Below are 22,727 nucleotides of genomic sequence, written 5' to 3' on the forward strand. Positions count from 1 at the left end.
GGTTCTCAGATCCTTGTGTTCATTACAAGCCCCTTGTGAAACACCTGCATTCACACTGACCCAGCCCTGGAGATGGGGCGTCTGTGCCAGGAAAGCCCTACCAGGCTCGGAGTCTCCCCCCCGCCCCGCCCCCCCGCCAAGGTGGGCCAGGAGCTCTGCTTTGCTGCTCGGCCTGAGTGCCTGTCCATCCCTGGATGGCAAGCAGCGACACTCGACTTTGCCGAGGCTGCGTCCTCATTTCAAGAGAAGGTAACAATCCTTGCTTTCCGGCCTGCCTGCCGCAGGGCCGGGGCAGGACACGGGGCTGCTTTGGGCAGCGTGAAGGGTCGGACTCCCTCTCGCTCTGTGCCGGGCACACTGTGATCAGCAACGAGCAAAGATGCTGTGAGGGGCTCCTTGGGCTGCTGGAGAAAATGATCAAGAGGAGGAATGGTTAGGGAAAAGGCAGGGGAGACAGGAAAGTGGTTGTCAACCCCCCTGCCCCTGCCCTTAGGCGGTAGGACAGACAGACCCAAGGGGCAGGAAGTACCAAGAGGGGTGCTGAACCCCAGCTCCTTCATTTCCCCCATTCCCAGGCTCTGTGCCTCATGGGATACGGTTTGCCAACTACCTGGGAGCAGAAAGAACTGTAGACTGAGGGCCGTGAACTTGGGCTCTGTCCCAAGCCTACCCCTGACCTTGGGCAAGTCTCCAAAGCTCCCAGGCCAGAGCCTCCTCCTCTGCAGTTGGAATCACACACACCCCCTCGCCCCCTGCAACTCCACATTTTCTGAGTCTGTTGGAGAAAGTGCTTGGGAGAGTTAAGCTCTGGGATAAGAATCCAGGGCTCGGGGATGGAGAGCTGAGAGAGGAGGTGAGCCTGCAGCTCCCGCTGAGGCTGAGGGTGGGGGCAGCAGCTGAAAGGCTGACCCCCAGGGAGAGCCTGATGGCAGGGGGTGTCAGGAGAGAAAGCAGAGCCGCCTCTGCCGTGCTCTGTCTGGCTCAGGGGCCTTCTCGTGATCTTGGGGCTGAGCCGGGGGCTTGCTATTCGTGTACCCTGATGTAAGCACCCTGGCCTGTCCAGGGCCGGTGGCTGCCTTGGCAGCAGCACATACAGTGTGGTACTATGTGTCCTGTGATAGACCAAGGCTTGTCTCAGCAGGCTCCCTACCTGTCCAGGTGTCCTGGGTCCTCTGCGCAGCCCCCGCCACCCAGGGCTGCTAGGTGGCTTTAGCAAGATGCTAGGAAGAATGACACTGGGTTTGATTTCACAGAATTGAACTGCGTTTAGCTGGAGGCTCTTGAAGCCTCTGCCTGCCGCCCGGAGCAGAGGTCAGGCTCGATGGCACAGCTGCTTCCTGGGGATTGAGCTCTGGGGACCCACGGCTTGTTTCATTGAGAGACCTTCTGTCAAAGAAGTTATTTTTAGCCTGGGAAGGAAGGTCACAGGGCATGAAGTCATCACCCTCGGTCTTTTTCACGCCACACCGCTCAGCTGAAGGGCAGGGGCAGCTTGGCGCTCAGTCACGGGGAGCAGGGCAGAGTGGGTGTAAGCGTGGATGCAGGCGTGGAAATGCCCAGCACCGTGACGACCACGGCACACCCCGAAGTCTGGCGCTGGTCTCCCTCAGCGAGGTGCAGCCCTCTCACCCTCCTCAGGACAGGGCGTTTTTTGAGAATGTCAGAAATGCTGCAGGCAGTCAGACCCGGAGTCTCTTCAGCCAGGTATCGTCCCCATCATCCCATTCCCCCCATCATCCCCCACCATCCCCCCCACATCATCCCCATCACACCATTCCCCCACATCATCCCCATCCCCACCGTCCCCCCACACCATCCCCCCACATCAGCCCCCCACACCATCACTCCCCACCCCCACACCATCCCCCCACGTCATCACCATCGTATCATCACCACCTCCACCACCACCATTACCGTCCCCGCCGGTCACCACCATCCCCACCACCATCTTCAACAATAATATTAAGAGTGGAGGGTGACAGGGGTCTGCAGGGAAGGGCTGAATTCCCCAGAGAAGCCTTGACCATTGCCATTCCAAGGTCAAATGCCACGCCCTGGTGACCCATCCAATTTGGGAGCTCCACTGGGCACACAAGTGGGGAGGGGCCAGGAACAAAAGCCTTGGGGTCAGGATTATTTTGCTGAGCAGAGGTTTGCAGCTTTGCTTGCATATTAGAATCTCTGGAGATTTTGTTTGTTTAAGTCCTAATGCTGGGGCTACGCCCTGGACCAATTCAGTCAGAACCTCTGCAGAGGGGAGAGGAGTTGGATCAGGAACCAGGGGCTTCCAATATACAGACAGTGTTGAGACTGCCAGTTTAGAGGCAGTCTTTTTTTTTTTTAGGGCCACACCAGCAGCATATGGAGGTTCCTAGGGGCCGGATCAGAGCTGTAGCTGCTGGACAGTACCACAGCCACAGCAACACCAGGTCCAAGCCGCATCTTCGGCCTACACCACAGCTCACAGCAAAGCCGTCTTAACCCACTGAGCGAGTCCAGGATCGAACCTGCAACCTCATGGTTCCTAGTCAGATTCATTTCCGCTGCGCCATGATGGGAACTCCTTTTTTTTTTTTTTTTTTTTAAATGGAGGTTCCTAGGCCAGGGATTGAACCCTTGCCTCTGCAGCAACCAAGCCGCTGCAGTTGGTTTTTTTTTTTTTTTTTTTTTTGTCTTTTTGCTATTTCTTGGGCTGCTCCCACGGCATATGGAAGTTCCCAGGCTAGGGGTCAAATCGGAGCTGTAGCCACTGGCCTACGCCAGAGCCACAGCAACGCGGGATCCGACCCGCGTCTGCAACCTACACCGCAGCTCACGGCAACACCGGATCCTTAACCCACTGAGCAAAGGCAGGGACCGAACCCGAAACCTCATGGTTCCTAGTCGGATTCGTTAACCACTGCGCCACGACAGGAACTCCTGCAGTTGGGTTCTTAACCCACTGCACCACGGCAGGAACTCCTAGAGGTGGTTTTATGACTTCCTGTAGACTAGTGCTTCTCAAACTGCAACGTGCAGCAAATGAACGGTTCAAGTGCAGATTCGAACTCAGTGGTCCTGCACTGGGGTCTGAGAGCCTGCACCTCTGCCAGGCTCCCATGTGATGCCGACCTGCAGGTGCCTGGGCACACGCTCCTTTGTAGCTCTGGACTTAAATGGGCTCAGCCAGTCGCCAGCTGTGTGATGCTGGGCAGGGCATTCATGCCTCTGCTTCCAGTTCTCTCATCTGTAAAATGGGGATGAGTAAGACTTGTTTTACAGAAGCAAGTGATTTGAGTAGGGTCAAGTGAGTTTATGTTTTATATGCAAAGCACTCAAGCATTGCCTGGCACACTGAATAACTGTGCAAGTGTATCTTACATAAGATTTAGCTATACATGTAGCTTGCTGCTCAGAGGCTTGTCAGTCTCTCTGGGTTGAATTAAGCTTCTGCCACTGAGTTTTCTCCAGAGGTTGTGGGGGCAGAGAGAGATGCAGGCAGAGGCATCAGGACTTATAGGTATTCAGGTGGTAATGAAAGAAAATTTTGCTGTCACCTCCATCTTCCCCACTAAGGGACCAGGAATTCCTCTTGTGCCCTAATCCCCCCCCCTGGACTTCTTCATAGCACTTTTTGGGGGTCAGGCAGGGCCCCAGCCCTGGGAACACGGGGAGGATCAAGCCTTGGTTCCTGCAATCCCGGAGCCAGAGGAGGTACATGCAGGGAGGGGTGACGTACCAGAGGGCAGGGGTTCCCCTGTGCTCCCTCAACACAGGGTGGCCAGGAAGGCCTGGACATGGAGCGCATGCTTCTGGGTCCACTCACGGCCCCTGATGTCTTGGGCAAATGAGAGACTCTCTCTAGACCTTCAGCCCTGAAGTCTGGCTGATGGTCACAAGGGCGGTGAATGCAGCCCCAAGTGTGAAGGTTGTTGGGGGAGGTGTTTTATCAACACATGGGCTCCTTTATAATAAAAGGCACCCGGACTGCCCATCCTTCTGAGTTCAATAGCAGGTTGCCTCTGTGGCCAATAATGAGCCAAGATTTGTTCCTGGCCCCGTGGCTTCTCCAGCTTTCAGGGAACAAGGGAGTGGGCATCCCAAGAAGTGGCTTTTCTTTATGGGAGGCAGAGCTGGGCCTGAGAGGGGGGCATCTTACCCAGCAGGGAGGTGACATGCTGTGTCCTCAGAAGGAGTGCTGTGAGTCCAGGGAGATCCTGGGATGTCTCAGCTGTCCCAAGGCAGGGCACCCATGGTCCCCTCACCCCCTTACCCCCTCACCCCCTGCAATGTCCCCTCTGCCGTCTCTTCCTTAAACGGATCCCAGCCTGGGTGGGAGGGGTAGGCGGGTTAGGCCCAACCTGCTTTTCTGACCCCACTGTCCAAGTAAATCACACTTGTCCCTTGACAGAGGTGTCTGACACAGACTGGCCACATGCCTGCCCTCCACTTGGCTCTCCCAGTGCCCTTGGCTCTCCTGCTAAAGCTACTGGCCTTCGGAAGGGGATCCCCTCGGAAGTGGTTGGCTACGACCACAAGGAAACTCAGGCCTGCCTGTCTGGGGCATCTCTTTCTCCTCGGGCCACATCCCGTCTTATCTAAGATAGAGAGGCCAGCAAATGCCTACCCTTAAGAGAACAGAGTTGGATGTGTGACTTCACAAGGTTGAGAGCCACAAGTAATCCTCTAAGTGCTTTGCCCCGTAACCTAAGAGGATCCGGCCCCCACACACCTGTTTTCACTCCTTTGCTGATAGCAACATAAAAAGCATGCTGGTTAATGACTCGAGGACTGACGAGGGGTGGTGTGGACACGCATCTGGCCTATCTTGGAAAGATCTCCTGGCAAGCCAGGCTGCACGTGCCTGCGGGCAAGGCTGAGGAAGGGCTGCAAGGGCTGGTCCAACATCCACCCCTACGGGGAGCCTGGAGAGGCAGGGGCAGGGCTCTGGGTGGGTCCGATGCTGGCTCCCAGCCCCCCGGCCATCGGGAGGGAGGGAGGATATTACGCCCGCTGCGCTGCCGATCAGGGCTGTGAAGACCAGGGAGGGAGGTGCCCCACTGCAGGCAGGTCCACTCGGGCCCTTCCAGAGACAGGTGATAGGCTGAGTTAGTCTTTTGAGAAGCAAAGCCAGTGCGAGCCCGTTGACACTGACCAATCGTGTTCTAATCATCTAGAACTGCAAGTTTCCGCTTCGGGTGGCACAGAAGATGTTGGCAATTTGTTGGAGAATCATTTCTCTGCTGGAGACGCAAGTATAGAGGAGAAGGAAAGGGCGCTTCAGGCAGAGGCGGCCCCGCGAGAGACGAACCAGCTCCTTCACCCCCCAGATGGCGGGGAGGCTGGGAGTTCGGAGAAGACGGCCCCTGGGGGTCCCGCCGCCCACGGCCTGGGCTCCGATCCCGAAGCCGGCCTCTCCAATGCCTCAGCCTCGGAGCCCGCGCCCCCAGGGGAACCTGCGGGGCCTGGGGAGGAAGATGCTGGCCCGCCAGGAGCAGGCGCCCTCCCTCCAGGAGGGGAGGAGGAGCCGGGGGAGGAAGGAAGGCCGGAGCTCAGCTCCGGAGAGGGCTCAGGACAGGAGGCAGAAAAACAGGCTGGGAGCGGCGAGGTCCCCGAGGACGCCCTAGAGGACCGCCCCGCAGAGGGGGCAGCAGCAGGGACCCCAGAGCCTGAAGACGCAGGGGCATCTCCCAGCACGGAGATGGAGAGCGGAGGGGAGGGCAGCCCAGGGCCGGATCAGGAGCCAGAAGTGCCAGATGGACCCGCGGACGCGGACGCAGAAGCTGGGGACCGGGGGAAGGACCCAGGGGAGCCCAGCCCCAGCCCGGCCTCAGACGTGGGCGCGGATGTGGGGGGCGCCCAGGAGGACGGCGCCCCTGAGGGGCCGCCGGAGGAGCAACCCGACGCCGCCTCCTCTGAAGAAGAGGGGGGCGAAGACCGCAGCGGCGAGGAGGAAGGAGGAGTTCCATCCCAAGAAGAATCCGAAGAGGACAGCGGCGACGGGGCTAGTTCGGAAGAAGCGGACAGCGCCTCGGAAGAGGAGGAGGAGGAGGAGGCGGCGGCGGCGGAGGAAGCCCAGGGAGCAGCGGGAAGCGCGAGCGGCGAGGAGGAAGGGGCCCCGCCGAGCCCCGAAGAGCCGCACGCGGGCCCCGAGGGGGAGGGGACTCAGGGTAGGGGACCCTGGGCGCCCGCGGGCACTTCTGCGGCTGCAGTCTTCCCGGGAGTCTTGCGTGTAGGGGGACAGGCAGGGACCCGCAGGGCGGGGGGAGCCCCAGCCACCCCGGGCTGCTTATGAGCCACTTACACCAGTTTGGAGGGACCCCCCCGAGAGGCCGTGCCCTGGAGGGGGGCTTCTGAGGGCGCCAGAAACCTATCCATTAGGGTCCCTTAATGCATGTTCGCAGGGACCAGTGCCTTAACCCAAAGGACGAGGGACATAGCGGCAGGATTTGAGGCCCAAGGCAGCTTGAAGGGTGGGTAGTCTGGTGCGGACTGGGGGAACCACGTTGGTGGGCTAGCACTTGGGGTCTCCTCTAGAAGACTAGGCCAGGTCAGGAAGGATGAACTGGGACCAGGGTCAGGATTGCAATAAGAAACCTCAGGCTGGCTGGACACTAATGTCCCTCAAATGTCCATCTGGAGCTGCCCGGCTCTCAGGGCTGGGGGACAGGGAGGGAGAGGAGGCAGGCCAGAGGTACTGGGCGGCATTGGAGGTATGTGGCACCCTTGGGATGGTCAGCGCCTGCCGTGACCTCATCCACCCAATCCGCTGGCCTGGACCAAGAGCTGGCTTGTAGGATGAAGGCTCTGGGGTCAGTGTTCACTTTCCAGCAGGTTTCCTTGCAGAACATAATGTCCCCGCTAAGTACCCGCTTGTCCCCTCCGGAGGGGAGGGGCTTCAGGCAGCAAGCCCTGCCCCTTTTCTTGTCCTTTTGGGTCTGATCTCACAAAGACTCACCCCCAAGGTGCCACCCACTCAAGCCCACCGATTTTCTCTGCTTCCCACCCCTGGTAGAACAGATCTCCCAAGTCCATGCCCCCCCATCACCCGAAATCCTTTGTGCAATCAGCCCAGGTAGAAACGGCTCAGATATTAGAGGCTCGAGAATGTGAGCAACCCTCCCTGGGAGCCTCAGGTGGTCACGGGCATCTCCTGCTGAGTCAGAAGCAGCAGTGCCCCCCCCCACCGCACCCCCAGAATCTCAATAGCAGCTCTTCCTGATAAAACGCTCCCTTGACTGGGCCAGAGATTTCTTAGAACCCGAAATGCAGATTCCTATAAACCGTTCCTGTCTCCTGTCCTGGACCGCAGCTCAGGGTGGCCCCTGGGAAGTTTTCTGACTCCCCTGCTGAGACTTTCTCCTGCCAAGACCTCGTAGGCACACTTCTCAGGCCCTTCAAGCTTCTGAAATCTTTCCTTCCGAGGCCAACCGCTGTTGTAATTACATGACTTTTTAGGTTCTTGCTCCCCCTCTCTCCACCCAACTAGAAAACTCCCAGGGCCGCACTGGGCTGGTTTGGGGCACCGTGGTACTCCGCGCAAGGTTCTCTGCTTGGCGTGTATAGTAGGTGCTCAGTCCACATGTGTTCAATACCTAAAATGGGTCGTGGAGCCTAACAGAAGTAGAGCTTGGATTTGCAAAGTCCCTCCTAGAGACAGAGCTCCGGGCAGTTGGGCCCGGCAAGCCTTCATTCATTCATTCAGCATTTGCTCGCCCCCCCCCCCACCCCGCGCCCCACTGGAGGGAGCCTGGAGCTGGCTCCTAGCTCTGCGCTAACCCTGCTCTCCGCTTCTCTTCTCAGAAGAGGCGGAGGATGTGAGTGAGGAAGCTCCGCTGCGGGACCGCTCCCACATCGAGAAAACGCTGATGCTGAATGAGGACAAGCCATCCGATGATTTCTCTGGTAATCGGAGGCAGGAGCCGGGCAGGCGGGGCAGGATGGGTTGGGGAGAGCCCCTGGCCAGCGGCCACGCCGAGCCTGGGGCGGGGGCGCTGCAGCCCTGGAGGAGAGCCCTGGACCTGGGGGGCTTCCTGGAGGAGGCTCCATGAGCAGCGTCCGGGGGAGGGCGGAGGCTCTGGGTTGGTGGGGAGGAAGAGAGGCCGACCGAGCAGAGGGGCCAGCGAAAGGGTGGAGGGGAGCTCGCTGAGCTGCCACCTAGGGATGGGGTCTGCCTCCAGGTCAGGGCCGGAGGGCTGTTCATCACACTGGGGTTGATTTTTCATGTCTGGTATTTCATTTCCTCCTAAAATAGCCCGAAGTTTTCAGCAGGGCTTATCGTCGCCTCTTCATGCAGGAGCTAGTAAAAGCTCAGGGCCGGGCAGGGATTTGCTCCGGCACACAGGCGGACTCTCTGCAGCCCCATTTTCCTCCCTCCTTGTGCCTCACCCCACAAGCCCCTTCTTGCTGGAACCATGCTCTTCCCGAGAAGACACTTGGGGTGTCTGAATCCTCCCAGGGTGCTGGGGATGCCGTGATGGGCGGGAGGCTGGGGCGGCCACGCCTCCTTGCCCTCTGAACCTAAGGCAGGTAGAGGCAGAGGGAAAGAGTTGGGGTTCCCATCTGCCCTAGGAGGGGCCTTCAGTTAGGGGCAGGCCGGGGCAGTGCCCCCCTCCCCAGCACTGAGGGGAAGGGGGAGAGGGGTAGGTTCCCGGAAAGCTCTGGGAATGCCTTCAGGTTTAAAGATTTCTGCCTGCTGGGATGGGCACCAGCTCCCGCCAGGAACGCGATGTACAGCGCCGCCTGGGCTGCAGCCGGCACCTGCCTCGGATCGGGGGGCGGGCAGAGCTGCCTGGGGTCGGAGATGGGTCCCCAGCGGGGCAGCCGCCCTGAACACCCCTCCTGATGTGGTGCCTTCACCCTTTTCTGCCCCCAGTGGTGCTGCAGCGGCTTCGGAAGATCTACCACTCGTCCATCAAGCCCCTGGAGCAGTCCTACAAATACAACGAGCTTCGGCAGCACGAGATCACAGGTACGCTTGTGTCCGGAGGTCATCCTGTACCTCTGACTCCTCCCCGGAGCCCAGGAGGGGACAGGGCGGAGACCTCATAGTGAGAACTGAACTTTCCCTGCAGATGTGCCCCTTCATTTGCTCGCAGGGTGAGGTGGGGGTGGGATTCCATCCCTGCTGTGCTCAGGAGCCCCCAGGGCGATTCCAGCTGGTGCCTTCCATCCCTGAAGGGCTTGGAGTCCTTCACTCCTCCCCACCCTGCGGCACCCGGAGTTAGTTTCCAGGCCAGAGATCGGATCCCCGCTGAGCCACAGTTTTGACCCAAACTGCGGCTGGATACTTAACTCATTGTGCGGGGGGATCGATCCTGCGTCCCAGCGCGCCCAAGATGCCGATCCCATTGTGCCACAGTGGGAACTCTGGGTCTGCATTCTTTGAAAACTTGATTTTCAAAGTCATAAAAAAAAAGATATACTTGTCCCCACCCCAATTCTGTGCAAAATAGTATAAATTGAAAAGTAAAATCCCCTTTCTTGATTTCCAGCCTCTCTAACTCCCTTCCCAGTGACATGCACCGCTGAGGTTTCTCAGAAGACTCCCCGACGTTCCTGTGCATGCATGAGATGCACAAGGGTGTCTCTCTCTTTGTTTTACGAAGATGGGACCACACCCCACAACTGCTCTTTCTGGTCCTTGTGAACCCACCACCCTAGATAACACACCTGCTCATGGACCACAGGGTGTTTGCCATGTTCTGTTGTAAAAAGTCTGACAAACCCTCCCGTAATTGTTAGGTATTTCACGCCAGTGTGTTTGCAGGATAGTTTTTTTCAAGGAATGCTGGAATTCAACATTTTGCTGCTTGTTGCCCTCTTGCTTTAGGTCTTGAGCCCACAACAACAGGATAGAGTTCTTGTTGCCCCACAGCCAGGCTATTTTAGTGTCCCTTGTCTTGGAAACCTGTCAACAGTGGCGTTGCAGTTTGCACGCAGAGTGGCAGTGGTGGCAGTGCACGTCTCTTGCTGGGTCAGTCGCCATTGCTGTGTCCTGGGCCGCTCTCCACGGCTGTGCAGAGGATAGGGGTGCTGTAGGGCGGATGTCGTTCCTGCTTGCCAGGAGGGAACCCCGGGCAACCCTGGAATTAGGAGCCCCAGTGCCCTCCTCTTTCTCCTTCTCCTCACAATACCCCCGCAGCTTCTTCGCCTTCTCGGAATGTGCAGGCCCAGGAGGCGGCAGGCCCCGGGGACTGCGCTCTACAGGGAGGCATCCCGGGTCCTGATTCACTTTCCAGGGGAATCAAGTGCCTCCCCCTCCTCTCTCGCGTGCACCAAGGCTCCTCTGTGCCCCTTGGCAGCCTCCTGCGGTGACCTTCCTCCTCCATGCCGCCCCTACAGCCTCCTGCATATGCCAGCGACGCCCCCTGCTGTAGGGAGCAGGAACAGCAGCTGGGAAAGTCTGCTGGGGTGGTCTCGAGGGAGAGCTGCAGATCTGCTTCTCTTGCTGTGACCTGAGCCAGGGTAAAAGAGACTTCTTGTAGGATCCCTGTGGCCATAACTGGGGACTCCTGCCCCCCCCCCGCCTGCCTGTCCCTCCCTGTCTTGAGCCAGGGATGACACCCAGCCATGCAAAGGACTCATAGGTCTTCACAGGCAGGGAGGAAGGGGCAGGCCTGGTCCCAGTTTCAGGTGATATAGTCGTGCCCTCCCCTCACGAGACAACATCTTGGCCGTCCAGGACTTGGTTCCCCCTTAGAGAAAGAAAGCCAGCTCATGGAGAAGCTAGAAACTATGTCAGACAAAGAGGAAGCTGTACTCCTCTGGCTAAAAGAGACGGAGAATGTGGTGTCTCTGACTTTGCTTATCTGCGCATTAAAATATCTGAAAGGACATGCAGGGGGTGTTATGGCCTAAGCATGCTGGGGACAGGAAAGGGAGATTTTTGCTATGTACCTTTTTTCTTTTTTTGGCAGCACCTGTGGCATGTGGCAATTCCCAGGCCAGGGATCCAACCTGCACCACAGCAGCAACCCAAGCAACAGCAGCGGCAACACCAGATCCTTAACCCACTGAACCACCAGGGAACTCCCCATGATATATGTTTTTATACTTCTGATTTTTTTTTTTTTTGTCTTCTTCTAAGGCTGCTCCTGCGGCATATGGGAGTTTCCAGGGTAGGGGTCAAATCGGAGGAGCAGCTGCCAGCCTACACCACAGCCACAGCAATGCCAGACCTGAGCTGCCTCTGCGACCTACATCTCAGCTTACTGCAACACCAGATCCTTAACCCACTGAGTGAGGCCAGGGATTGAACCCGCATCCACATGGACACCAGTTGGGTTCATTACTGCTGACCCACGATGGGAACTCCTATACTTCTGATTTTTGAACCAAGAGAGTCAATCAATTAACTTTAAAAAAAAAACAAACCAAAAAACCCGTGCCTCCTCGTGCGTTGAGGCCTGTCTGCCAGGCTCCTGGAGGCAAAGACGTCTGGAGAACTGCCAGTGCTGCATTGTGCAGGGCTGGCCCTGTGTGCCTGGCTCCAGGACGGCACGCAGCAGGAGGGAACCACATCCCATGTGCCAAGTCCCCTCTCTCCACACCGTCTCTGGGTTTTGAAAGCGCTGGGAGAATTCTGCTTTTTCTTCTCAGGGACCTCAACCAGAGTGGCCCATGCAGGCATTCTCCCCAGCGTGGGGCAAGAGCCCGAGAACCGAGTCTGTACCTGGTCTGGGAGGCTGGCAAATGCGTCATGGACTCTGGCGGCCAATATCCGAGGTGGCCCAGAGCCAGGCTTGGGCTGAGTCTGAGGTGGGGTGTTGGGAGGGAGGCAGGCTACAGACCATCCCAGAGAATATAAGCCTCTCTGGAGGCTTTGCTGTTACTAACCAGGTAGCGGGGTTTAGCCTCTCCCCGCTTGGCAGCTTCCCCCCTTATTAACGCTTCTCCCGGATCTAAACCAGGAGGCCTCGCCCCAGGGAGCTCCGAGTCGCCCTGAGTTGACTTCAGTTGATGCCTCTGTCTCTGGTGCGAGGGTCTGGGCGCGGCCCCGGTGCCGCCTTCCAGCTCAGCTCATGGCACCTTGTTGGCGTGAGATGTGCCCCTGAGCGCCGGGCATGCTCTGGTCCGGGGCAGAATCGCACAGCTCGTGAGGGGCATGGTGGGGCACCGCGGGAAGGAGGCGTCTTCTGCAGTGAGGATCTTGGGGGTTCACTTCCGTGTCTAATCCCTGCTGCCCACAGATGGTGAAATCACCTCCAAGCCCATGGTGCTCTTCCTGGGGCCGTGGAGCGTTGGCAAGTCCACCATGATAAACTACCTCCTGGGGCTGGAAAACACTCGCTACCAGCTCTATACAGGTAACGGGGGACTGCGGTGGGGTTGTCGTCCTTTCGGTATCAGAAGTAACCAAGCATTTGGGAAAATGAAAACAATCAGGGTGTAACGAACCGCATCGGGACCGCAGTCCACAACGTGTGACGACTGCATGGTGACAGATGGTGCCTGGCTGCCCCACGGCACGTGGAGTTCCCGGGCCAGGACTTGGACTCAAGCTGCAGTTGCGACCTAAGCCACAGCTGTGTCAACGTCAGATCCTTGACCCACTCTGCCAGGCTGGGGATCAAACCTGGATCTCTGGGTGCTCCAGAGAGGCCACCAATCCCTCTGGGCCACAGAGGGAACTCTAACTAGACTCATCGTGGAAATCATGTAATGCAGGAAAGAGATTGAATCACTACCTTGAGTCTAACGTAATATTGTAAGTCATTTATATTTTAATTGGAGAAATAAACAGAATCTGATGGATTAGAAAAAGAAGAAATGAAAATCAAAATATTCATATATTCCTTCAATAGAATGATGAAAATCACGTGCCTGAAACCAACAGTTATAGCTATGTTCACAGCAGTGGTGTTCAGAGTGGCCAAGAGGCAGAAACATCCAAACATCTGTCAAAAGATGAATGGGTAAACAAAGTGTGTTCTGTCCATACAATGGAGTATTATTCAGCCCTGAAAAGGAATGAGTTTCTGATACAACCGTGCCATGGGTGAACTTTCTTTTTTTCTTTTTTGGCTACTCTGAGGCATATGTAAGTTCCCAGGCCAGGGATCAACTTGGAGCTGCAGCTGTGCTGTAGGTTGCAGCTGCAGCAATATCAGATCCTTAAGCCACTGTGCCACCGCAGGAACTCCTGTATAAGGCTTGAAGACATCATGCTAAGTGGAATAAGCTAGACACCAAAGGACAGGTGTTGTATGATTTCACTTATGTGAGGTCTCTAGCAGAGTCCAATTTACAGAGATGGAAAGTGTGGAAGAGACTACGAGAGGCTGGGGAGCGGGATTAGAAATCCGTTTAATGGGGACAGAGTCCACTGGGGAAGATGAAAAAGTTCTGGAGCCTGATGGTGGTGATGGCTGCACAACATGGGAATACTCTCTTACTCAACTGTATTTTTTTTTTTTTTTTTGTCTTTTGTCTTTTTAGAGCTGCACTGCGGCATATGGAGGTTCCCAGGCTAGGGGTCAAATTGGAGCTATAACCACTGGCCTGCACCTCAGCCACAGCCACGTCAAATCTGAGCTGCATCTGCGACCTCCAGCACAGCTCACGGCAACGCCGGATCCTTAACCCACGGAGCGAGGCCAGGGATCGAACCCGCAACCTCATGGTTCCTAGTCGGATTCGTTAACCACTGAGCCACGATGGGAAGTCCCACTCAACTGTATGCTTAAATATGGTGAAAATGGTCAGTTTTACGTTATGTATATTTCATCACGATTGAAAAAAAGAAGGCACTAGCTTAGCAAGCAGGGGATCCAGTGCTTGTGGCAAGCCCTCCCTGAACCACCGTGCTCACCCGCGTCCTTGGCGGCGGGTCCGTCCCCCAGAGGTGACCGTGTTCCTTCCAACCCTGTGCCGTGTGCAGGCGCCGAGCCCACCACCTCCGAGTTCACGGTGCTCATGCACGGGCCCAAGCTGAAGACCATCGAGGGTATTGTCATGGCCGCCGACAGCGCCCGGTCCTTCTCGCCCCTTGAGAAGTTTGGCCAGAATTTCCTGGAGAAGCTGATTGGCATCGAGGTTCCCCACAAACTGCTGGAGCGGGTCACGTTTGTGGACACGCCAGGCATCATTGAGAACCGCAAGCAGCAGGAAAGAGGTAATTTAACCGTCGTCTTAGGAAACTGTTTCAGACAGCGGATGGTGGGCAGACGGGGGAGAGGCCAGCATTGTCTAAGGGGCGGAGGGGTGTGTCCTTTGCTTCCAGCCCTTTCTTGTCACCATGGTGCCTCTTAGGTGGGGGGTACCTCAGCCTTTTATCTCCCCAGGGACCGATCTGGTCTTACTTTCCTAAGCAGAGGGCCAGCCTTCTCTGTCGGTGGGGCCCTGAGGTCTGAGCTGGGGCCCAGACTGACTGGATCCCAGTCCAGGGGTACTTGACCTCTGGGCAACCTGGCTCTGGGTTAAACCTGACCTTCCACTCTTCCTGGGCCCAGTGTCTGCTTTACGAGGCCTGCTTCAACTTTCCAAAGCCCTGCTTGCCTTCGGGTGGCGGGGAAGTGCCACTGCGGCCCAGCGGGCACGGGGCTGGGACGTGGGCCCCGGAGTAGCACCGTGACACAGGGTCATCTGTAGAGATGAATCAGAATGGGGCACTTATAGGAACATAGGACCAGATGGTGGATCACAGTCTATGGTTATAACTCTCATTTTGGTTAGAACCAGACCCTGTTTTATTGCTGGTAATAATATTGTCACTAATACTAATAAGTGAACTTTTATTGCACTCCTCTAATGCATCAGATAATTTTACGGATTATTGGATGGTCATTCTAGAAACATGTTCAGACAGGGATTCCTAGTCCTATCGCTTTGGAAAGAAGTCGAAGGAATTGGAACGTATCCAGCCCCCACTGGGGACCTCTGCTGGCGGTGCTAGTTCCCTGCTTTCCCGTGCTGACAGCGACAGTGTAATCTTGATTTCAACTTAGATGTTATTGTTCTTCTTGTCGTTTTGTAGCCAAGACGCTAAGCCTTAGAAGCATTTACTAGTCCGCTGGGCGGTGGCAGAGCCCAGATTCCAGGCCAGGTCTCGATGGAAGGTCCACATTTCTTCCCCCAGGAACGCGCCCTCTCTTTCCTTCCCCCTGATTCCCTGACCGCGTGCCTTCCAGGTGGTCGCCGCTGCTTCGGATCTTTACAGGCAGTGGCACAACCTCCCTTTGGAAACAGCATCTTGTTTTGCTGGAGCCTCGGACTCCCCTGGGGGTTCAAACAAGCAGCAGGCCATCCTGGGCGGAGGGTCCGCCCCGGGCAGGAGACACATCCTTCATGCGTTAAAAGTCTTCAGAAACCCAGCAAATCCCCGAGGCCGTTGCTCCCTTCAATCAGGAAGGGCCTGGTTCTGGAAGGAGGGGCTCGGGGCTCGGGGCTCGGGGCTCGGGGCTCAGGGCCCCACAGCCTGACGTCTCGCTCCCTCTCCCCAAGGTTACCCCTTCAACGACGTGTGCCAGTGGTTCATCGACCGAGCGGACCTCATCTTTGTCGTCTTCGACCCCACCAAACTGGACGTGGGTCTGGAGCTGGAGATGCTCTTCCGCCAGCTGAAGGGGCGCGAGTCCCAGATCCGGATCATCCTGAACAAGGCCGACAACCTGGCCACGCAGATGCTCATGCGGGTGTATGGCGCCCTCTTCTGGAGCCTGGCCCCGCTCATCAACGTCACGGAGCCCCCGAGGGTTTACGTCAGCTCCTTCTGGCCCTACGACTACAAGCCCGACACCCACCGGGACCTGTTTCTCCGCGAAGAGATCTCCCTCCTGGAAGACCTGAACCAGGTGATCGAGAACAGGCTGGAGAACAAGATCGCCTTCATCCGCCAGCACGCCATCCGCGTGCGCATCCACGCCCTCCTGGTCGACCGCTACCTGCAGACGTACAAGGACAAAATGACCTTCTTCAGCGACGGGGAGCTGGTCTTCAAGGACATCGTGGAGGACCCCGACAAGTTCTACATCTTCAAGACCATCCTGGCCAAGACCAACGTCAGCAAGTTCGACCTTCCCAACCGCGAGGCCTACAAGGACTTCTTCGGCATCAACCCCATCTCGGGCTTCAAGCTCCTGTCCCAGCAGTGCTCCTACATGGGGGGCTGCTTCCTGGAGAAGATCGAGCGGGCCATCACCCAGGACCTCCCCGGCCTCCTGGGAAGCCTGGGGCTGGGGAAGAACCCGGGCGCGCTCAACTGTGACAAGACAGGCTGTGGCGAAGCCCCAAAGAACCGCTACCGGAGACCCTAGGTGGCCACGGAGCCGTTCTCCGGCTCGCGGTGGTGAATGAGCTTGTGTCCTGCCGGTTGAGAAGTCCTGGTGTATTAACCCTTTGAGCCACACTGGCGAGAACCGCTGCGCGTTGGATTCGGGAGTTCCTGGAGGCCAGTGGGGGTGGGGTGGGGGGGGGAGCGTGGGAACTGTGAATCCCGGCGAGCTGTCTTGTCATCGCTTCAGTTAGGGGCCTGGTGGAGACGGTCGGGCCGCACCTGCTTTTCCTGGGTCCCGTCTCCAAGGCACAGAGAGCAGCTACACCCTAGTGTAAACTGAGTGAATGAGCGTCAGTAAGCTAAAAAGAGCCCTTTTCCCTGCTAAGCCGGAGTAATAAAGACGACTTGAGTCCCGCAGGGCTGCCCGCTGCGTCCATGCGGCTGCCTTCCTCTTGCTGCCTTCTGTGTGCCCCCAGCCCTTGGCTGCCTCCCGGCTTGGGTTGGCTTGAACCAGAGGCCATCTCTGGGGCCTGAATCAAGCTGGGTGCTGAGCGCACCCCCCCCCCCCGCCCTCCTCCTGCTTCTCCAGGGGGCGGGGACGGTTCACTAGGAGCCACGGAAGGCGCTGCCGCCCCCAGGCCATTCGTTGCTCTGGCGGCATCTTCTAAGCCAGCTTCCAAGCCAGCCGGCAAGCTCGGGCCCTTGCTCGGTCCCGTGCATTCAGGTAATTTACGTCTTGGAAGCCACCACCGTGAAGGTCCTGGCAGGGCTCAGAGGGTTAATCGGTTTGCAGTGTGTCTTTGTCTATTGCATGTCTTGGATAACTCAGACCCCAAAGGCTTTGGGTTTCAGAAGGGACAGTGGAGAGCTTGCTCCTTGCTGTTGGCACAGTGCCCCGCGGAGACGCTTGGCAGGAGGGTCGCGCCGTCCTGGTTTTCATCACATGGCTTTTCCTCCCCCTTCTTCTCCATTCCCTGAGGCGCCAACACTGAGACTCCGAGGAACCTCCCAGGAGTCAGAACCAGCGCCAGTCCCTCGGTGTCCGCGGCAACCCAGGCCCAAGCTTCAGTTTTCCACCTGAACTTGATGCCCACTGATCGCACCGCAGGGGAGCCTGGCCTTCAGTTACCGACGGGGGTGAATGTGTGTGTATTACGTTGTCCAAGAGAGATTAGGGTGATGACCGATGGTGGAGGGCGCAGAGCAAGAGCCAGCCATGCCTGCCCAGTGTGCCCCCTTGGAGGGCACGGAGGGCGAGGGCAGGGACAGAGGGAAGAGCCCAGAGGGGAGAAGCCTTTGGACGGAAAGTGGGCGGGCGAGGAGTCCGGGTGCGTCCAGGAGACCTGGCCAGGCTGCCCATCTGCCCCGCGGCGAGCAAGCCGGCCCCTCCTGGGAGTGAACTGCCTGGGGGCACTTGATCTTGAGGACTCCCCGTATCCCCCACTGGCGCCAGGGAGTCACCTGGACCAGAAGGGGAGGAGGACGAAGGCAGGGCGAGGGGCGCCCTGAGGATTAGGCTCTGGAAGCAAACTGGAGATCAGGCGAGAGGTCCACGTGCAGAGCCGCCGGCCCCGAATCCCGTTTCTCAGGCTTAGTGACACTCCGCACGCTGCATCACAGGCTGCTGCCTTCTTTGGCTTTTCGGAGCACCCAGAACCTTCCCCGGGAAGACCAGAGGCCTCAGAGCTTCCAGGACATTGTTTCTAAGCACAGAGGCAGCCCAGGAAGAAAAGTCTGCCAGGGCCTCCACGTCAGCTGGTGACCAGCGCCCGGAAGCTGTTTCCTTCTGTTTCAGAACCAACCTCGGCCTCGCCTCCATCCTGTGCACCCTGGAGCCTCTGCTCTCCCACTTGGCTCCTCAACCCTGCAGGCCCTCGGCTGCTCTTGGCTTGTCTGTTTTTCCCAGTGCAGAAGAGGAAAGGAAAGCGCAGCCCTGGGCATCGTCAGCGGTGGGGGTCACCGCTGCTTCGGGGGAGGCGCCTGGCATGAGACTAACACATATTTTTATGGGGGGGGGACATCATCAGCCTTCTTCCCCCCTTCTCTTTTCTCCATCCAGCTTCCTTTTCTGACTCCTGTTCCTCTCTTCGCTCCCTGACTTCCCTTTTCTTGTCAACCAGCTTGGGCTTTAAGCGCCGTTTGGTGCCCCGCGCTGTGGAGGTGGATTTTGAGCAGAATTCTGACTCTGTGGGTGGGGGGAGTGGGGAACTGGGGGAGATCCAGGTTCCGGAGGTCCCCCCCGGAGGAGTATCTGTAAATGTTTGTGCCTGAGCACCTGCTGTTTCTCTCCAAAGCGGAACCTTTCCAGCGCTCTTTCCATTCTGAGTTCATCAGGGAGAAAGTTTCAATAAAGTTCCAGTGTCTCTTTCACGTCTCGAGCTCTCTGGCCGTCTTCAACCCGTGTAACCCCTTCTTCTTCCTTTTGTCTAGCTTGAGCATACCGATTTTTATTAAGACTTAATTTTTAGCTTTTTGGCTGCATCCGCAGCAAGAGGAAATTCCCCGGTTAGGGATGAAACCCATGCCGCAGCTGTGACCTGAGCAGCTGTAGTGACCACACTGGATCCTTAACCCACCAGGGAACTCCAAGACTTAACTTTTTTATTTTTTGCTTTTTGGGGCCGCTCTCGCGGCCTATAGAGGTTCCCAGGCGAGGGGTCAAATCAGAACTACAGGATCCCTGCTGCAACTGCAACCTACACCGCGGCTCACGGCAACACTGGACCCTCAACCCACTGAGGGAGACCAGGGATCGAACCTGCAACCTCGTGGTTCCCAGTCAGATTTGTTTCTGCTGTGCCATGATGGGAACTCCAAGATTTAACTTTTTTTTTTTTGTCTTTTTTTGCCTTTTCTAGGGCCGCTCTCGCGGCATATGGAGATTCCTAGGCTAGGGTTCCAATCAGAGCTGTAGCCACCGGCCTACACCAGAGCCACAGCAACATGGGATCCGAGCCGCATCTGCAACCTACACCACAGCTCACAGCAACGCCGGATCGTTAACCCACTGAGAAAGGCCAGGTATCGAACCCGCAACCTCATGGTTCCTAGTCGGATTTGTTAACTACTGCGCCACGACGGGAACTCTAAGACTTAACTTATTTAAGGGTGGTGTTTGGTTCACAGCAAAGTCGAGTGGAAGCCAGAGATTTTCCGCATGGTCCCCCCGCCTCCACGCCCAGCCTCCCCCATTTTCAACCCACCAGATGGCACATTTGCCACAGCTGACAAACCTGCGTTGACACGTCGTAGCCATCCGAGTCCAGGGTTGACATTAGGATTCTCTGGGTTTGGCCAAAGGTACAGTGGATCCTTCTCTGTGGTGTCCCACAGAGTCCCACCGCCCCTGAAGTCCTCTGGGCTCCTCCTGTTTGATCCTCCTGTCTCCTCTGGGCACCTGTACTGATGTCTAAGTTGAAACTTTGTAAACTTCCTACCCTGGATGCAGATGCCCTCCCAGCCCCTTCTTCAGAAGCGCCTCCTGCTTCCAACCAGTGTCAAAGGGGACCCGTTCCTTCAGCCGGCCCTGAAACTAAAGCTTCCGGTTGTATGATCAGAACGTGTCCTCAGCACTTTGAATTTCTCATTTTCCCTGGCCTCCGTGGCCATAGCCCATTCATAGGAAGTATTGAAGCTTCTGTCCCCAGAGCTGCCACAGATGGCCCAGGCAGCCCCAGCATGGGGTCCACGCCCTCAACCATGCAGCTGCCCGCCTGGCACCTGAAAGCTCAGGTGGAGGAGCCCAAGGCTGGCCCTGAAGTTAAGGATCGGGCCTCCCCTTGGCTTTTGCACAAGGCAGTGCCCTCTCCCTGTGCCCCCATCTTGTGCTCGTCTTTGAAGACCAAACTGGTCCTTGACATCCCACCCCCCGCACCGCTCCGCCCTGAGCCTGTGCCCTTCCCATCCCATTTTATTGTCCGTGCGTGAGCCAGTTTCCAAAAGGAGAAGAACTGGGCCCTGGGGTTTGCTGGGAGGTTGGGAATAAGCAAGTAGGGGTGTGAGAGTTACACATGCCAGCGCTTGGGGGTGGGGGTGCAGGGGGGGCTCACACAGAGAGGATGCTGCCATCAGCACAAGGCCACCTGTTCTGGCTGCTCCTAAGCTGGGGGACGCAGCTCTTTGCCTCCCTCTCCCCTGCCCTCCTCCCGATGAGGGACCCACAGTCTGCGGACTGATGAGCTGAGCAAGCCGCCCTCACCTGACTGCACCCCCCTCCCCCAAGGTCAGTGCCCCCGGCCCCATAACTGGGATAATATGGCGCTTTTCCCTGGAAAATGGAAGGGAGGTGAGGTCTGTTCTGAAGAGGAATCTAACACCCCAGACCCCGCTGGCGTGTTCAAAATCGTGCTGTTTCACAAGCCTCCTCTTCCCCCCTTTTGATTAAGTCTGTCCTCAGGACGAGGGAACCGAAGGGCGAGATGCAGGGTGCCAAATCAGAGACCGTGCGAAACAGCCGGCTGAGATGAGGGGGTCGTGAAAGGAGGGGGCGTCTGTACAGCTATGTGTATGTGTCCCCTAAATACTTGGGGGTCCCATGGGGCTGTGTGTATAAGGGGCGTGTAGAAGGGTCTCTGTGGGGTGCGTGGCGGGCAGCAGATGCAGAGGTGAGTGGGTCTGGGGGGAGCCGAGATGCTGTGCCTCCTGTGTTGTGTGGAGAAGGTCCGGGGGGAGTGGGTGTGTCTGGCGTCTGTGTGGGGGCGTGGCTTTGAGTAATTCTATGAACACTGGGTGGATTGCAGATCATGGGAGCTCGTGTGCAGGCAGGTGTGCGTGTGCCATGCCCTCGGGGTGGAGTCCCAGGAAGGTGCAGCCCTGGGACATCTCAGGGGTCCCCGGGCTTTGCACTTGTACCCTGATGTCTGAGCCTTCGGACAACCCTTGAAGCCAATTCCTCTTTCCAGGACTTTAGGCTCAAGGTTTTCATAATCCAGGGAACTGTGAATTTTTCCTTAGACCATAAATGCAATAAAAAAGCATAAGAAAAGCAGAAAAATTAGAGGAGCGCAGTGCACGGAGGTGTATTCTACAGGTTCTGAGGCGTCCCCTGCGCCATCCTCTTAAAGTGAGGATAAAAAAACGTGCACACAGGGATGAGCTGGTTTTGTGTCTGCTTGCACTTGGGAACATGCTCTGTTTCCCCTCGTGTCAGTGGGGAAGGGAAGCAACTTGCAGAGCACTCCTTTGTGCCAGACACTGGGCTACAGACCTCAGCAGGCTTCGGCCTTGTTATAATGTGGTAATTGGAGAGCTGCGTGCCAGGCCACGTGTTGCATGCGCTCTCTCTCCTTTAATTCCCGAAACAAGCCCACAGGGAAGGAGCCGCCGGCACAGACAAGAACGCAGGCTCTGGAGTCGGATTGCTTGGGATTCGTCCTGGGCCCCACCACTTACTAGCTGGGCAGTCCTAGGCCAGTGACTTAACTTCTCTGTGTTTCAGTGTCCTCAGTCATAAAATGGAGATACTCTCCTGGGGTGGCGGTGACTTAATAATGCCACATGCTTGCAATAGTACAGAGCCCACAGAAAACATTCAGTAAATGTTATTACTGTTATTCATCAGGCTTTACTGATGAGGAGACTGATGATCAGAGTGGCTGAGATGATGGCACATGTATTTGGGAGGGCCAGAATTCTACCCGAAGCCTGACTCATCCTTCAGGTCATGCTAGGTTACTTGCCCAGGGTCACATCTGGGGACCCTGTTCTTTCTGATCCCAAGGCCTCTCCCCTCCTCTTCACAAACTGGCAAAAATTCATTTCCTACATATCCTGCTCTTCTTTCTGTGATAATCTGTCCCATGACTTAGTTTGGAACCTAGGCCAAATTACGGTAGTACATTTTTCTGACACACTAAAAAGAGGGATTTTGGAGTTTGGTGGCATGGCGGGTTAAGGATTTGGGGTTGTCACATTAGTGGCTTGGGTTTGACCTCTGACTCGGGAACTTTTCCATGCTTTGGGTGCAGCCAAACTCATAAAATAAAATAAAATGTGATTTTGCATTTGTGAAGAGTGCAAAAATATTTTTTTTGGTTATGTTTCCATTTTCTCCAAACTTCTGGATTTCTTTCCCACAACTTCAAAAGCCTTGGAATTTCGATGTGTTTATTTAGGCACAGTCTCTGTCCTAGGGGAGCTAACAATCCCGTTGGGGATGGAGTGCATGGAGACCCAGGGACAAGGGAAGTCCTCCCAGATGAAGCAAGCACACTTTCTGAATCATGTGTGAGGATACACCGCCCAGCAGAGGATTTTTTTCTCATTGGCAAATGTAATTATTTGAAAAGCCTGACCAATGCATATATATATATATATATATTTATTTAAGCATTTAAATATGTTTCCCTTGGTGAAAATCCACTTATGTAATATCAGGACTCTCTGGCAAATACTGAGAGAGCCGGGTTACGGCACTTGGGAAGGGAGAGGGATTCTTGCTACACTTTGAGGGATGAGTGGGTTTGGAAGGTCAGAGGCCAGTTCGGGTTGGGGTGGTGCCCACGCAGGGTGGGGGTGGGGGGATGGATCAGAG

General features: G+C 56.6%; 1 protein-coding gene across 9 annotated transcripts in view; it reads left to right on the forward strand.

The window, feature by feature from the left end:
- SRL (sarcalumenin) overlaps positions 1-18,565 on the forward strand; it is a 38,558-nt gene extending 19,993 nt beyond the window's left edge. For 5 of the 9 annotated variants that reach the window (XM_021086705.1, XM_021086706.1, XM_013992704.2 and 2 more), the window contains exons 2-6: positions 7,783-7,884; positions 8,855-8,950; positions 12,171-12,287; positions 13,862-14,095; positions 15,424-18,565. In XM_021086705.1, coding sequence (XP_020942364.1) covers positions 7,783-7,884; positions 8,855-8,950; positions 12,171-12,287; positions 13,862-14,095; positions 15,424-16,235 — 1,361 coding nt within the window. In that variant the 3' untranslated portion in view covers positions 16,236-18,565. Of the gene's footprint in view, positions 1-179; positions 250-5,156; positions 6,150-7,782; positions 7,885-8,854; positions 8,951-12,170; positions 12,288-13,861; positions 14,096-15,423 lie in introns of those variants that run through there. The other 4 variants (XM_021086702.1, XM_021086704.1, XM_005653036.3 and 1 more) reach the window with 2 other exon arrangements.

The sequence above is a fragment of the Sus scrofa genome, chromosome 3 (assembly GCF_000003025.6).
Source record: "Sus scrofa isolate TJ Tabasco breed Duroc chromosome 3, Sscrofa11.1, whole genome shotgun sequence".
NCBI classification, from domain to species: Eukaryota; Metazoa; Chordata; class Mammalia; order Artiodactyla; family Suidae; genus Sus; species Sus scrofa.